Raw genomic sequence first — 16,965 nt, 5'->3', positions numbered from 1 at the left:
ACAGTGTGTGAGAAGTCTGATTTTTATTTGACTGAAATTAAATGAACCACAAAGAGTTGCAGAAGTCAGCGAACTGTGAACAAAATGATATTAACCCTCATTTGTTTAAAAAAAACAAACAAACAACAAAAACAACAAAAGCAAAACTGTACTGAGTCAGTCTGAGTGTTGGGATCATAGACTGGAAGAAACAGAAGGGAGGGAAATGTAGAGAAAAGGGACAAAGGAAGAGATAAAAGAATATTAAAAGACGTGAAGGCTCAGCTTCATTTCTGTCAACTTTTTGGAGCAGCAGCCCAGATTTACAGACCACATATTGCACCAAGTGAGTGCTTTGAATAAGAGGAGGGGAGGGGGAAATCACATTCAAGTAAATGACAAGAGACATAACAGGCGACATGACCTCAGAGTGATCTATAAAGTGCCCTTTAGGTTCAATAGTGTTAGAAAAAGAGAAACAAGATAGAAAAAAAGAAAACACTTCTTTTCTTTGTAAGAAACGTGCTGCTTTATATTCAGTGGGGATCACAGCTTTTCTCTCAAACATCCACGCGCACACACACACGCACAGCTTCATTTTAGTGTTGATCAGTAATACTTCTGTTAAATGTAATACATACATAAATTCATATAATCATGAAAGAACTTAAAATTGTTTTTAAATCTCCCCTCAAGTACAATTTACAGCATTATGAACAGCAACAGGCATGAGAATATTAATGTAATCGTGACGTCTCAGAGAAACTACCCCCCCTTAATTTTAAGTTTTCCCTCCCCAACTTCAAGATCAATTACACTTCCAAATTATTACGTAGCAAACACAAGATACAGTTTCATGCTGCTCTCAAAGCACTACAATAAAAACAGTTTTATTAAACACATTTGCTATCACTGTAACAAATGATATGGATTCATCATTTCCCAGACTAGCCAGATTTTCACTTCACACACCATGGCATATATAGTAAAGAACAATTGTTCATCAGTACAAATACACTGAGAGTACTTTCCTGGAAGAGTTATACCAAATGTTCAAAAGAAAACATGTTCCATGATGACAAAACGTTGCTTGTTTTTTGTTTTTTAAAGGAGAAAAAAAAAAATTCCCATCTCTGGGAACTCATCCCCCATCTTTGAATCATTATTAGTGCCTGAAAAAAAAAGAAAACATTATTCTACAAAAAGGCTGCATGGTGATCTCTGATCACACAGTGCAGACAAGGCTCTACGGAGGGGCGTGGCCAATTTCCTGAAATGTGATTGGCTAGCATTCCTAAGGTAATCTGGTGTTGGTCTAAGGATTTGAGAGAGTTGTGATCATAGTGCCGTTGCAGTTTCTTAGAGAAATAGTGCATGTAGAAGCCAGATTAAGGCCATGCGAAGCACCCCTCTGTAGAAGACGGTGCAAATACTGTGCTATAGTGTACATAAAGGAGCTATTGAAATGCATTGGTGTTTTCCAGCACTGTAGATTTTCACAGGACGAGGGTAGAGGGGGAAGAAACAGCGGATCAGGGGCCAGCTCCCGTCATTCATTGCTCATGCCTGTGGATAACAGAATTCAGCATTCGAAACAGTGCGACACTCCCTTCCTTTCCCCAGCACCTTAAAAGGAGGGACCTACCCAAACCGAAAAGATATAAAGACGTAGGCATATTGGCTCGACAAGTCGCTGTACAGTCTCGAACCACCGTGCAGTGGAGGTGGCTCGCAGTCAGGCATTACAGTACAACATGCTTGCACAGAACTGCTACAGCAGCTGGTTTGACATCCCCGTTTCATTTTGTCTTATCGTTGGCGGGTTGGATGCGGTTGGAGGGAGCCGTTCTAGTCGACTCCCTCGAAGCCCTGCGCGTTCTCGACGGCCATCAGGAGCTTCTCTCTCAGGTCTTCAAATGATTCATAGGTGGGTAGATCCAAGCGGTTAAAACTGGAAAAGAAAAACAGGTAAAACAAATAAGGTAACATTTTAAATAAAATAATTAAATTTTTTGGTTCTGTATGTGGCAATTTCATATCATCCACAGTGATCACTCAAGTCATTTTCATTTATATCGCACCAAAAAGTTGCCTGGAGGCACTTTTTACTGTAAGTTAAAGATCTTACAGTAATTCAGAGAAAACCCAACCCCGTCTCATTATTAAAGTCCTACCCCACAGCTCACGATCATAGTTAAGGTTGAGAACGTAGATCGACCAGTACATCAACAGCTTCACTTCTTACCATGACAGACCAGTTCAATCTCCACATGACCATTGATGCACCACCAATCTGTCTGTCACATGAGATTATAGGAAGAACTGCAAATATGCAGTGAACCTCTGTACAAGACTTGTGTAAACCTTTCACATACAAAAGGGCTTCAAATACTATGGCAGTATATAAAACAGTGGCAATAGTGCTACACTGTAGTTGAGAAAAAAGCTCAAAAGTACGATTTAGCTCATACGTTCTCCTGCGTGGCTACAGAAAAAAAAAAAATACAAATTCAGTCCATGATGCTAAAGAGAAGAACACAGACCGCACACACTGAACACTGGACTGGACGACCGACAAACTCAAAACCAAGAATTTTACTGCAGAGTTTAATTTGGTCAACAGGGGGCAAAAACATGAATGTCTTCACACTAGCTGGTACCATTCCCACATTTTAAAAAGATAACATGGTAAACAACCTTTAGCAGCTGCACACTTTTACCTTGCATGTGACAAAAACTCTGCCAAGCTGAGATTCCTGTCAGTTTAGCTTTAAGTGCCTGCTGGGACTGCCACTGAAAGTATATACGATTTTTTGCTAAGCACCACTGTGCAGTTTCACAGAGCTGCTAGCACAGCTGCAGACTCTCAGCTTTGTTGTTCTGTGAGTGTGTGTAGCAGTGACATACCATGTGTGAGCTCTTGGCAACTTATCTGGTGTTCCCCACTGCTCGATGGTGAACAGCTGAGGACCATTAGAACCTGGCACAACGGGAGAAACAATTATGATTCCACTCTTGATGCACACACGAGGACAAATTAAACCCTTTAAGACCTTGGCTGCAGGAAAGCCTTTGGATATTTACTGCATTTTACATAAACATGTGTTTTTTGTTTAAAATGGAAATACTGGGTCAAGTAAAGCTGTACAAATAAATCTAAAACAAAGGATTTCTTTTAAACAAATCAATGTGACTTTTTACAACTTAGAAAGAGATGTCAAGATTTGCTATGTATGGAATTACATTTACTCAATGTGGTAAATGGACCACAATTTGTTAGAAAAGGATTTTTGTGACCTTGTTGCATCTTGTTTTGGCCGAGTATATGCTAACACTGCTACAAAAGTAGAAAACACCACACAAACACCAAACACGTACCATAAAGCTCAGCAAAACCATTCATGGGCACTCGTGATGTTCCAGTGACAAACTGGAGGAGTCGAATTCTTTTTTCAGCGTCCATCAGCAGGACAACCTGACGAGAGAGAAACGTTTCAATTTCCCAAAAGTCAACAAAATTTTTCAATCAAAAAATAAATAAATAACACTGTCTTTATTAATGCTTTCCCATCAACTCAACACAAAATTATATTTGAGGAAAGTTTCTGCATATAGTTTTCCAGTGGGGATGAAGTTTTAGATCTCTGGCATGAGGACATGGACGGTCTCACTTTGTGACCTTCAAAGAACTTCAAAGAACTGCTGGACTGCATTTTAGGGTTAACAGTTAGTTAACAACTAGTTTAATAACTAATTGGCAAGCGGTGAGGGTAGGTTTATGTCAACGAGTATTCTTACAAATATATGCAGATTATAAATGTACATCTAAACACATAAAAAAATTAAAGGAAAAAGTGATGACACAAAATGAAACTGAAGCGGTCGAAGCCCTTAATCAGATGACACGACACAGCAGTCTCTGTGGCTGGTGTGTGTTTGCTGTGTGAGTGTGTTAACGCTCAAGTCAAGACAAATGATAACGAGGGGCAGGTACCACTTTCATCAGAGCAAACAAGCCTGTTCTTCCAAATAGACTTTGATCTTCAAAAACGAGGCCAGCAACTTCCACTCGCAGGCCAGATGGAGGGAAACGTGCTTTTATGATGAAACGTCCAGAAACACGTAGACTAACAAAGTTTAAATGGTTCTGCTGCATCCAGTTATGAGTCTCGAACTGTGTAACTGAGTAATGAGCATACCTTCCAGAACCACTGTATGACGGGATGATTGGGACAGTAGCCATTCTTGTAAACGGTGTGTTGTCGCCAGTCGTTGACGTCAACGTCACCCAGACCACACATGAGCAGCTACAGAGAGACGGAGGCAAAAGAAAAAGACAGCATTTACACCCGGTGCCACATTTTACCATAAAATAAACCCTTAACAGAAATTTTAACGAATCTTTCAGCTATAGCCTTAAATAAGTGGTTTAATATACGTTTCCCCAGCAAGCAAGGTTACTTAAGACAGTCTAAAGATGACAAAGCAGCTTAAGAGTAGGATAAAATATTCTCACAGAAGTAGTATGTTGATTTAAAAAACAATTAATTTTACCCACTGGCTAATGAATTAAACTTTTCTTTCAGCTTTACTAGAAAGATATTCATACCTCCAGTTCGTTTTCGTCAAAGATCTTGATCAGATCTATTTGAATGAGCTCAGTGAAGCCCTGAAAATTAAACAAAAAGAATTATGATAACAAGTAAGCAGGTTTAGAAGAATTTAATTTCAACTCTTAAACTAAGTAATGGTAAAATGAACTGGTCCTTATATGGCACTTTTCCACTTTTCTATACAACAACCATTCACACAAGCACTTTTCTATGCTTTGTTTATGTAAGTGCTTTCTAGCTAACATTCACACACATTCATACTTTGAGTTAGTATCTTGGCCAAGGATATTAGGCATGCAGACTGGAGCAGCCAGCGATCGAACCACCAACCTTTCGATTAGTAGATGACCTGCCTCTTGGGCTCTTAGCCACCCCAAAGGCTTAGGTAAACTAACTAAAAATCAGTGGCCACATTGCCCTCGAGTGGTAAGCATATGGCTGTACATAAATACCTCCAAGAAAGCGTTCATCTGCTTCTGGACCCGATTGACAAATCTCCACTGAATGACCAGACTGACGGAGGAAAAATTCATATATTATTGTAGATGAGCAGATGATTGCAATTTTGTTTATAAATATGAGTCAACGGATGACATGAAAATCAAAATACTTACTCTATGTATTCCTTCTTGTTGTCATTGGTGACCACCATGTCTGAGCCACTGGGCTTCAAGTCAACCTGGTAGGTCTGAAGGATAAAAAAAAAAAAGAAGCTGAGTTTTCTTCTGATATGCAATAACATTAGTATACTGAAATTAAAATGAGGTTTTAACTGATTAAAAGTGACTGCTTCGATGCCTGCACACCTGCCCAAAATTGTCCTCATCAATGCAAAACCTCAAGTCCAGTTCAGTGGGATCATTCTCCAGAATCCACTTCAGAGAATTGTAGTACTCACTGTCCTATTAGACACAAAGAAAATTAAAGAATTCATTGGCCTTCACTTGTGAGAAAGAAGAGTTTGACTTCATCAATGTGAAACTGTTCCAAAGAAAGCTAAGCAAAAATATATGTATTTATTTTAGTAAAGCAAGTTCAAAGAATAAATATTTCACAGATCCAAAGTCACTGGCTCTGTAGTGCAAAAGAAACCTTACCACAGACTCCATGTCTTTAAGAGAGATCTGTTTTCCTAGCATCATCTTATAGAATGGTCGGATGAAAAAACCTGAAAAGAGGCACAAAAAACCCCAAAACATGATGATAATCATCAACATCACTTTTATTTTCTACATTCTACAACACGTTTAAAAACACAAGTGACAAAGTGCTTTAACCGAGCTAAAATTCTGTGCCAACTTTGCAATATCAAAGCAATCCTCTACAATCAAGTCGCCTACCATCCAGCAGCTTTCCATGAAACACGGCCATTCCAGCAACACGCCCGATGAACTTGAAATAGGAGAGGTGATCCTCATTGCATAGGCCAGAGTTGGGATTAATTTGGAGAGTGTAGTTGTCCCTGGAAAGACATGAGCACAGATTTAAAAAAGTATTCGATTAGACAGTAATATCGATATCATAAGAGTAGACGTTTAAAAGCATACACAGCACAAAGTAAGTAATTTAGGTAAGCAATGAAAAGAAAAAACAAAAAACACAAACAAATAGGAACAGTGGAGTGGAGACAGACATCTTTTAAGGCGATTTCAAAAAGTTTTATTAGCTTTTCATTGAACCACATCTATAGACTACTTTTTCCATTTAAAACTTTCAATTCTTTGCCCTTAAATGTCACCATTTATTTTCTTTGGGTACCTCATGTCAAAAATATGTGAGAACAAAGTCATTAAATATTGATGACGGTACAACATAAGACACTTTGACCACCTTAATGCGTATTGTGTGTGGGAAACCCTTGTTCGACGTTGGCTTTTTGAATAAGAGGAAAAGCTAATCAAAGTAAAAGGAAACTTTCACAAGTCTCATGGGGATGACACGGCAGCACTGCCCCTCAACAGCTAACGCAATAAATGAGTAGAGATGGATGTTTTCATGGCTCAGAACAGAAAGAATGGTTCCTTTACGACTAGCTTTGTGTAACACTATGTCCTGAGTGGTGTGTGAGATCCTGTTGAATTCTCAAGGGTTCAACGCCTTTCTTCAGTCTCAAAAGCAGCTCTTAAAGGAGGCGCACACAAACGAGCAGACACTTACGTGGCAGAGTATTCGAAAAGGCCGTAATAAGGATTGAACATCTCCTTAGATAAGAGGAAAAACCACTCTCTGGCCACACCGCCGTAGTCTAATCCTTTCTCCGATTCAAACTCGATCCATAGACGTGCCTTCAAAACATCTGGCCTCTTTAATGACATGATTCGACGGTAAGACTCTTCAAAGATGTTGTTCCTGTGTAGCTTCATCTCAAATCGATTAGGGATGTCAGCCTGAAATGGTTAAAAGTAAAAACTGTAACATGTGTTTTGTTGGAAATAATAATAATAGAAACAGCTAAAACAAGACTGTTTTTAGAAGAAAGTAATGTCAATGTGTCATTATGCAAGAGTAGCACAGACAGAAACTAGAGACACAGGATAGAAAGTCTTACCGGTTTCTTTAATTTCTTTCTGAAGTAGTCATATTTCTGCTTGAATTCTCTGGAGTAGGGAACCGCCTGCAAAGACAAACAAAACACAGAAGTCAAGAAACAGTCAAAAAATTATCAGTCTCCTCGTTGGGTTTCCTGATATAAATGTGTAAACACAAGCGCAACATGGTGGCGACCTTCCAGTGAGAGTGAAGTCTGAAGTGGTACACAGAAGGACACCAGGTTAGCATGTTACAAATGCAACAACTAAGTGATTTATCTCTGCTGTGCACAGACGGGCCGGGGCTGATGAGAGTGCACGGCAGATAGAACTGCTATGTTAAGAGAAAAAGCTGTCATTTGTATGTAGCGACTCCCTAAACAAGTGGGGCAGTAAGAGGAAACAACTCACGGGTCCTGTGATGGCTGGACTCTGTAGACGCGGGTCCTCCCACTGCGTGTTCTTTGTATCTGGATAAAATGAACACAACAGAACATAATTTCACTTCATTTCATTTGTATCTTTAAGAAATTATGTTCAGGGACACTGGGACGAAACAGATGTTTGAAACCAGTTTGAGTAAATAAGAAACAAAAATAATGGCAGAAAAGCAATATAATGTGAAAAAGAAGGTTTTCATAGGACTCCATGCTATCCTGTAAAAAACTTAGTACACCCTTACTGCTGCCACAGGAACAAACAGGTCAAAAGCTGCTGAGAGGATGATGAGAATGAGGATGATGATGTAGCCAGAGTCTGCAGCAATGAGAAGGTTGTTTGTGATCTTGATGAGAGAAGTCTCTGTGCTGTAGTGCGTTCTGAAGCCAAAGTGAAAGGGTTCACGGAGTTCATGAATAGGCGTGTTGCAGGGATAGACTATTCAAAGGATTTGATGATGATGTCAACAAAAGCTAAAGCCATGCCCTAACATATCTACTAGGTCTGATTTACTAACAGACTTGATGTGACTAGATGAAACTCAACAAAAGGATGGCATGGAGGTCAGAGTTGGTGAGGTGAAATACTTGACTGTCTTCAAGTCAGATCAGGTGAACACCAACAGCTAGTTTGGAACTTAGCCTTCATGAGAGAGCCAAATCGAGGGAAAAGTCTATTCCTGAGTAGTCTAAAACAGTTTGTGGGAAGTGATGTAAAGTATCCGGAGGAGTTAAACATCCCGGCATTAAAGAAGAGTGCAGTCTGACTGCTATCAGAGAGAATGTTATTAGTAAAAGTCCATTGTAACATAGCGATGATCATAAACTGGATCCAGCAAGAAAGTACAGTAGAAGGCAAGTACACAAAATGTAGTACAGCTGTTAAACTGTAACAGCACAAGGTAACCCAATGGGAAATACAGATTCCCAGAACTGCAGGTAGAGATATCAAAATGGAGATATTCTGCCATAATTCACAGGACCACATTTGCTAAAAATCAAACACACCATCTTAGCACAGCTTAAATTTACTTTGCAGTCATTCCCCAGCCATGAACTGTATTCAAGAGTCAAACATCAGGCCATCTGTCTGACAGTTAAGGCTTAATCAGGACAATAATCCCAAGCACAGCAGCAAATCTTTATAAAAAAGGGTGGGCCAAAATTCCTCCAGAACAATCCGAGAGACTGATAAGGTCATCCAGAAAATAGCTACCTCGTGTTTCTTGCTGCTAAATGTGGCTTTATGAGCAACCGAATAACAGGGTGTTACTTGGTTTTTCACATGACTGCACACATAACCAAATGCAAGCATGGAAAAGGTATCTTACTGTGGTCGATGTAAAAGGTGCGTCCGTCTGTATGAACTCTTTCTTCCCATCCAGGCTGAAAAAGAAGAAGAGAGGAAGAATAAGAATCTACTAGAAAGCACCAATAAACAGGCCGTGCTCAAATAGCAATTTAAATCCATCCATTTATTTTTCCTTTTCTTCAAATTTATGTTTAATTGAACTTCAGTGACCATTAAATGGTCCAAACAATGACATCCCAGCACTGCAAGCAAGGTAAGCTCAATCAAACACCGACAAAGGAAATGAAAGGATTTTGTGCCTTATTTGAGTTCGGTCTGGCACATCAGCAAGGCAGGGATACGACCACAACATAAAGGTTAAATCACCACTATGAGTTCAAACCAGTATATCACGACTGACACGGTGACCACTCAGTACAGTGTCACAGGCCACACACACTCGTACGGCACCAGCAATCAAGCAAATAAAAACATTACAGTAGACTGAGTGTAAAGGGGTGGGGGGAAAGGCACAGTTCAATCTGTTGAACAAGGTGTAGCTACAAGACGTACGGTATATGTGTAAGTATGCTGCTGCTGCATGAGTGGAGACCAGGCTGAAAAAACTGAGAATACATGCAGCATACAGCCAATTCCTTCCTCTGATATATATGTATTTATATATATATATATATAGCTCCTTGTGTTTCCTTTGAAACCTCCCTCCCTCATTGTTTTACTCCCATTATGTACTCTAGTCTCACTCCTTCAGTCAGTCCAACTCCAACAAATGCCTGGGAAATCCATCTAGTGTTAACCGTTTCTCAGACATTGATACAGACTGAGAGATCCAAGGACAATGATGGGGAGCTCCAAATGTTAAACACTAACAGAAGGAGCGGCAGTGGTGCAAGGAGGCTGCACACAGAGAGAGGAAGTGGGGTAAAATACCAAGGAGGTAGAGCGACAATCCACCCATGCTGGTCATGAAAAAAGAAAAGATTGAAAGAAAGAAAGAGAGAAGAGGAGAAAAAAAAAAGAAAAAAGAAAACAGAAAGCTGTCTGCAGGCATTTGACCAGACTGGACTGGACCAGACAGGTAGGCAGGCAGAGGGAGGGAGGCACCAACCAACCTCCTCTGGTAGGTTCTGCCAAACAGACATGGCCAGGTGTAGAAGAAGCATACATTAGATCCATCAGAATGAAGAGAAAAGAGAAAGGGGGAGAGAGAACACATACACACATGCACACACACCACACAAGCCTGTGAGTTGTACAAACCCATAAAGCTTTTTTATTATTACTGTCATTAGTAATATTCTTATTATTAATACTACATCTAGCTACAGTAACATTTTGCCCACTTCCAGGGAAGGTTTCACCTCCTAATAAGGTTATTACAGTCCCCAGACCCTCTTGGCTAAGCTTCACACAAACAGCTTCTGTTCTTACAGGACTAAAAATGGAAATGTGTAATGGAGTCCGATCACATGAACACATGAAGTTTCATATTTTACTGTCAAAGTAATTTCTTTCATATTTTAATTTTAAACATAAACAGACCAATCACATGCCGATTACAACATGCACCATAACACAAAAAGCCAATTAATATGTTGGCTTGATTCTACTTTAGCTAAGACTACATGGTTGTACTGCTCCAGAAGAGCAGAGTTGTTACACACACATTAAAGACGGAGTACATATTGCTAATGATGAGTGCACAAAGGTATGTAGTCTTTGTGATTCATGAGGTTGTTTTTCATCTCCATTGCAGGCCAAAAGTTAAATATCTACTTAGTCTTATAGTAATTGTACTTACAGGAAGAGGGCCAAGGTCACCAGGCTCCATTGAGTTCTTATTTCTCATATGGACCGGATATTTCAACCTGGGATCCTCCTGATTGTCAGCAGTGAAAGACAGGAAAGTAAACAATTATACTGGAAAAAGCACAACAAACTCTAAACGTGCACTTTGTTCTCTATATTAAAGTTAAAAAAGCAGCTCTGTCAGTGTACATAAAATTGACCTTACCACCACCAGATGTCACTAAAAGACCAACACTAACTACTGCCCCACATTTTCTAATCACTAGATTAAAATCACAGAGCGTTTTTTCTTCATCCCTAAACAGCAATGTGCTAGCTCACCCAGGTGGTGGTCCTGCTGTTGTGGTCGATGAAGAAAGGCCGTCCGTTTGGAGCTATTCTCATCTCCCATCCTGGGGGCAGGAAGCTCTGCTGGGTCTTGTGTTGCGACTTTGGGGAGCTGTAAGGGGACGGCTGGGGAGACTGAGGGTTAGAAAGTGTGTCTTTCACAGCCCTCCGTACCTGAATGTTGTTGGCTCCCTGGGGGGGGGGGGGGGGTGATATGAAATAAATATGTTATCTCCCATTTCATGATAAAATAAGGATACATATCGAAACTTAAACGGACACTCCAAAAGTAGATTCTGTTCGGATTCTGTTCATCTGGACGTAGCGTTTTGTGGGAGACTGAAGAAGTCACTTGGATGAGCGACGAAACGTTTCTCCCACAAAACGCTACGTCCAGATGAACAGAATCAACTTTTGGAGATTTACTTTCCTGGATGATTGAGAATGCATCAAGACGTTAAACGGACACTGACTGACAGCGAGATACAAAATTAGTGATCATTAACAAAGACAGAAACACATCTTCCAACAAATCGCTTTTTCTTTGTCTGCTCATAAAAAAAGAGAGAAAAAGATTAGAATTCTTAGCACCATGAGATTTCCATCTAAAACTTGCAACATTTGAACATATCATCACCACTTTTCTCTTTAAACTATTATATCACTTAACACCAGGCTCATTTCTGATTTCCATGTTCCATGCTGTTTACTCCATCAACCTGTAAATGAAAATGTCACACACATCTGATTTATCACCCTTCCCAGATAATGCGTAAGACTTCTCTTGCTCTCTCTTGGTTACCTAGATACTGAAGAAGTACAAGAACAACTAACAAATGTTTACTTTAAATCCAGCAGAACTCATTAATCTAAATCTGGTAACAGAGCTTTCTGTCAAGGCTAAAAGGAAACCTAATTACAACATAATACCTGAAACTATTTATATACAGGAAAGTGAACATCTCTGGTAAAAGCTCCTTATGTCGTCCAGACTAAAAAGTGTCCCTGCATCAGATAATTTTTTTTTTTTTTTTTTTTTAATAGCAGTAATCATCACTGATTGACCTTTTTTTTTTTCTTCTTTCAAACAAGAGAGAAGAGTGCATTAATTAACCACATCCCCTGCAAGTTGTAATTACAACAATCTGCTGCGACTATTTCGCTTCCTTTTACTTCCACAATACTCGCACACACTTTAATTAAACCTTGTTCAGGTCTGTTCCCTAGGTAGCATCTTCGCCACCGAACGAAGCCATTAAAAGGCTGCAGAAGCACTAGATGAGATCATGCATTTCTACAAACGTGTTGATCAGACTTACATTTGCATTCGTAGTGCATAATTTAGGTTGAGGAAAAAATGTACGTGCAAATTAATGCGATGCAATTAAATTGACAACCTCAAAGGTTATCTGCATGATGTAGCCTGCAGCTTAAAAAAAAAAAAAAAAAAAAAACACATTAAAATGTGAAGTAGAAATTTCAATATTTTACCAAGGTGTTATACGGCTAACGCATTAACCACTTATGCTGTGTGAATATTAACACCCTCTGACCAATGAGTGAGAGAAAGCAGTCATATAAAGCATAATGTTGGGAACAACGTAACATGGATGACTCTATGAATTGCTATTGGTCGTTAACATTCAGGTTATTAAAAAGCAGTAATGAAAAAAGCTAATATTTAATCTGTCCACTAGATGAGTCAAACACCAGGAATGTACACGGATTGGCTACATAAAATCTCCTTGGCAGAAAGACAGATGTCTATTAAGCTTTCTGTGTGCTTTGTTACTTTAGTTAGACCTTTGATGTTTTGTTAGCATAGAGTAGCATCGGAGAATGAATTAGCCTTGAATGGGGTCTTATTTGATTATAAAAACTTGTGCAAACACACAGTAATATTGACACAGCCTTCCTTAAGTTCCTTATTTACAATTTGTCACGCCTTCCCAAATAAAACCGATTGGCCATTGCGTTACCAAAACAGTCTTTATTTAATAGTTTTTTCACTCCTTCACTTGTATGTCCCTAGTTTTATTTTAACAAATGACATCATTAGGGGCCCATTATCAATTTAAGTAATTTAGCCATCTTAGATTTACCACACCAGGTTCATGCTATTATTCTTTTAAACCATAGCGTGAATCAAGGTGCTTAAGGAAAGCTCGGATCATATTATTCATCTAATCAGTGTTTAGCTGCAAGGTCCTTTAGTACACAGTCATGAGCTCAACTTTCATTAATGAGGAGAAAGTAAGAGCAATATGAAAAAAGAAAACTGTCATTAATGGAGAGATCCCAACAACACTTGAGAAGATTTCATTAAGTTTGGCAATGAGGAGAAGACAAAAGCAGCAACCTGAAAAGAGGAGAGCTAACAGGTGGAAATGTTAATCTTTAGAAGGAACAGGCAGAAGTGTGAGAAAGTGAAGATCACGATTTAGTCATTTGGAGCACATGGAAAGAAAGGACAAGAGGGTAAAGATTCAGGAAGGTAGGACAGAAATAGGTGGTCCTCAAGTATGTAGAGGAAAATGAGATGGGAATGATGGTGGAGAGGGACAGTACAGGTGGCTAATTCTCACCTCCAAGGGGGTGGAAAGGGTGACAGTAGGGGAGCTGAGGCTACGAGGTCGTCGGACTTGGGGCTCATGGAGGTGGTTGTTGGAGGCATTGGAGGAGGAGGAAGGGGTGGATGCAGGTGCCAGGGCTGAGGCTCCTCCTGATGCTGCTGCTGCTGCTGCTGAGGTGCTGGCGCCATCTTCAGTCAGCTGTCAGTGAGAACAGCACTTTTGAGGTTAGGTTGGGAAGAAATCAAGCATGCCATGCCGTTTGCCAAAAATAAAAAATAAAAAGAAAGTCTCTTTGAGAAGCATGCTTTTCTGCACTGGAAAGGTCTGGATGCAGGCTTTGTTTTCCTTGGGAAATAAGCCACTAAAATCTCAAAGGCAGGGGTCATTTCAGGGCCACAAACAAAACAACAATAGGATTTTATGTCCAACTAGAAAACAATGACAAAGGTTTGAAATAGTGAGATTACCACATAACTTTCACCCCTAGATGAGGTGGGAGGTACAGCCCACATTTACAGCGGGGTATAACTTCAGAGCAAACACAGAGGAATTATTTGATAGATTTGCCTCTCCTTCCGAGTACTTAAGAAAACAGATGAGGATCAGAGAATGAGGAGACTATGACATTTATAATACAGTCACAGAGTTACAGAGTTGACCATAAAAAGGCACAAATGCAAGGGTGGATTTCAAAGGAGAGCATTAAACATACACCCAGTCCCCTCTGTCTCTCTGTGAGCACTGCTTACGTGGGGCTGCCTCGCTTGCAGACAGAAAGGCAGGGTGGAAAAATGGAGTGGAAATGGGAGGAGGGAGGGAAGAGTAGTGGTTGCGGTCCCATGCCAGGGTTTAGAAACACGTGACCAATACACAGTTGAACTTCATCCTTGTGTTACACAAAATGCTAGACAAGAGAAGGAAGACGCACAGTAAAAGTTGGACAAAGTAGGAAACAAAACAACGCAGAACTTTGACATTTAAAAGCTCTCTCTCTTTTTCTTTCACTCTTGTACACAGAGAAAAGGAGAAACACAGGAGGGGGAATAGAGTGGGAAGAGATCCAACACACAGGTGAAGAATCATGGGGCCGGGTTACGGTCCAGCCAGCCCGACAGCTACACTTCAGACCTGCTGTACCTGCACAACTGGCCTAGTCCATGTAGTGGTGCGGTTGTTATGGTTGACGTAATAAGTTCTTCCCTTGGCGTCCTTCCTCTCCTCCCATCCAGGGGGCAGGCCAGGGGTGGTCAAGGTGTAAGCAGTCGACGAGGGAGACTGGCCAAGTGCAGAGAGAGAGCAAAGCAAATATGGCTAATCAGTACAGACTAGTACATTTAGACAAGTGGAGGGGCTCTAATATTTTATATTGAGGTTGCAGGGAATAGATTATTACAATCCAACTAAGTGAACTATTAACCATTTCCAGCATAAACATTACAGAGTGTCAACCAAATAATCACAGCATAATCTGGTGATGTATTACACAGACAGCATGGCTGAACACTGGCAACATTTTACGATGCAGCGTCATGGCTCGTTATCAATGACTGATCAGTGGCATTCGTTATTTACAGCTAGGCTGTCAGTTCTTGGTCAAAACACAAACACAGAAACACACACATATAACAGACAACTTCTGATCTAACGCTGCAGATCACAATAAGAGAATAAAGAAAAGACAGGTTTTTAAGCTATGTGCTAATCATGATGATTTATGTTTCTAATGTGTTCAAAAGTAATTGCTTTATTAAGCTGTTTGCGTCCATTATGAAGTATGTGTAGTGTGAAAGGGGCAATCTGTTTTTTGATGATTTTATAAAGTACAGATCATCATTTGGCATATGATCTGATTTTTAGGGGAATAAAATAATGTTCCTGTCAATAAATTAATAAGTAACAGTGCTGTTTAGGGCTTTCCTGGTCCACAGGAACTGAAAAAAAGCTGTATTATTTTCTACACTGCAAAAATAATTTAAAATGCACGCAAGCATTTCTTGTAAGTTTGTACTTCGCTGAATTTGCAAAGTGATTTCACGCTGTGAAAAATGGGATTTAAATGAATATTACTCCCTTGCATAGCTGCCAAGAAACAGCTACATGGCTTTAGTCTTGACCTAAAATGTGACTCTATTGTGATATCATTTTCTTGATCACACTGCCCTGCTCAGCATATGCTCGTACAGGACTTTACTGGAAAGCAACACTGGTGTAACAATGAGGAAATCTTCCTAATGAGTAAGCTCTAACTGAGTGCAGGATTAGAAGTCATTCACAAAACTAGTCGGGTGACAGTCCCATCCTACATAGTGCTGTGCATAAACTGAGATATTACCATAGGCTCCTCACCACCTGAGACTGTTTGAGCTCTCGTTCTTCTGGACTGGGAACTCTGCTGGTGGTAGACAACATGGAAGAGGGTCTTTAGTTCACAATAGGTTATGTTTTAAGGGTGTAAGTTAAGAGCCAAGTGTGGGCACAAGCGAAGGCTGAAAGAGGAAAACTGAGTGGACAAAAGGGGGGAAAATTCATTCTCAGAGGAGGTGAGGAGTGGCAGAAAGACGAGAGAATCTTTTGGTTATGGGCCTAAGAGCGCAGTGACTGAACAGCAAGGACACAGGACACAGAGTGAAGCAAACGGCTGCTGTGATTGGCAAGAGGGGGACAAAAAGAAGTATCATCCCTGTGCAATCAATAACCTTTGGAAAACAGATTTTCCCCCCTCCATTCAATGTGCAGCATCTTTAATTTCAACCAGAAACAGGTGCGTCCTGAAAATGTGCAAGCAGGTAAGTGATTTACAGTGCTGAAGGTGGAAAAAGGAACCAGCCTTAACAAAACAATCAAATTTTGAAGGAAAAAAATGAAAGAAAATGTATTTTCTTTCATGTACACGTTTTGTTTCTCCGTTTTAAACGCAGATATGCAACTAGGTGTTGTTCTGCTTACACAGAAGTACATAAACAATATCAGTCCTCCAACAGCAGCCTTTTATAAAGCAATTTAATAGCTACTACTGCCAAAACAAATAGAAAACTAAAATATGGGAACAATTTTAAATCTGTACCGTCAAATTAAAGCTACCTCATATCCTCCTATTAAGTTAATGACGTATTTTAAAGTATATTACAGTCAAATTGACAAAAGAAAAAAATAATGAAATAGAAGGGGGGGGGGGGGAGGGATTTCCTGTGGTTGCTCACTACGCCCACAGGAAAACATTAATCCTTGTATAGACCTCAAACAAATGCTCCCCCCCCTCTAATGGTTTCTAAACAGTCGTCCAGTTCTGAGAAACGTATCATAGAAGGGAAAGAAAGACACGAGCACCTGTACTGTCACTTCTTCTTAACAATGCTAAAGCTCACTGCTGTGTCGCAGCTGTGTGAC

At 40.0% G+C, this 16,965-nt stretch overlaps 1 protein-coding gene across 11 annotated transcripts in view; it reads right to left on the bottom strand.

Moving 5' to 3' along the window:
• Nucleotides 1-8: 8 nt before the first annotated feature.
• nedd4l (NEDD4 like E3 ubiquitin protein ligase) overlaps nucleotides 9-16,965 on the bottom strand; it is a 41,700-nt gene continuing 24,743 nt past the window's right edge. For 4 of the 11 annotated variants that reach the window (XM_085279837.1, XM_085279840.1, XM_085279832.1 and 1 more), the window contains 20 exons: nucleotides 15,911-15,970; nucleotides 14,716-14,853; nucleotides 13,591-13,776; nucleotides 11,000-11,197; nucleotides 10,671-10,748; nucleotides 9,982-9,996; nucleotides 8,889-8,943; nucleotides 7,532-7,590; nucleotides 7,141-7,206; nucleotides 6,750-6,979; nucleotides 5,933-6,054; nucleotides 5,690-5,760; nucleotides 5,399-5,494; nucleotides 5,207-5,280; nucleotides 5,045-5,105; nucleotides 4,589-4,648; nucleotides 4,179-4,286; nucleotides 3,358-3,454; nucleotides 2,887-2,959; nucleotides 9-1,930 (listed from right to left, as the gene is read on the bottom strand). In XM_085279837.1, the coding sequence (XP_085135963.1) occupies nucleotides 1,828-1,930; nucleotides 2,887-2,959; nucleotides 3,358-3,454; nucleotides 4,179-4,286; nucleotides 4,589-4,648; nucleotides 5,045-5,105; nucleotides 5,207-5,280; nucleotides 5,399-5,494; nucleotides 5,690-5,760; nucleotides 5,933-6,054; nucleotides 6,750-6,979; nucleotides 7,141-7,206; nucleotides 7,532-7,590; nucleotides 8,889-8,943; nucleotides 9,982-9,996; nucleotides 10,671-10,748; nucleotides 11,000-11,197; nucleotides 13,591-13,776; nucleotides 14,716-14,853; nucleotides 15,911-15,970 (1,950 nt within the window). In that variant the 3' untranslated portion in view covers nucleotides 9-1,827. The remainder of the gene's footprint in view (nucleotides 1,931-2,886; nucleotides 2,960-3,357; nucleotides 3,455-4,178; nucleotides 4,287-4,588; nucleotides 4,649-5,044; nucleotides 5,106-5,206; nucleotides 5,281-5,398; nucleotides 5,495-5,689; nucleotides 5,761-5,932; nucleotides 6,055-6,749; nucleotides 6,980-7,140; nucleotides 7,207-7,531; nucleotides 7,591-8,888; nucleotides 8,944-9,981; nucleotides 9,997-10,670; nucleotides 10,749-10,999; nucleotides 11,198-13,590; nucleotides 13,777-14,715; nucleotides 14,854-15,910; nucleotides 15,971-16,965) is intronic. The other 7 variants (XM_085279838.1, XM_085279843.1, XM_085279842.1 and 4 more) reach the window with 4 other exon arrangements.

This window comes from Mchenga conophoros, linkage group LG7 (genome assembly GCF_057382185.1).
Source record: "Mchenga conophoros isolate Kocher_MC1m ecotype Shallow Benthic linkage group LG7, M_conophoros_male_GT1.1, whole genome shotgun sequence".
NCBI lineage: Eukaryota > Metazoa > Chordata > Actinopteri > Cichliformes > Cichlidae > Mchenga > Mchenga conophoros.
Note: the sequence above shows the minus strand (reverse complement) of the source record. Positions and strands in the feature narration are given on the sequence as shown.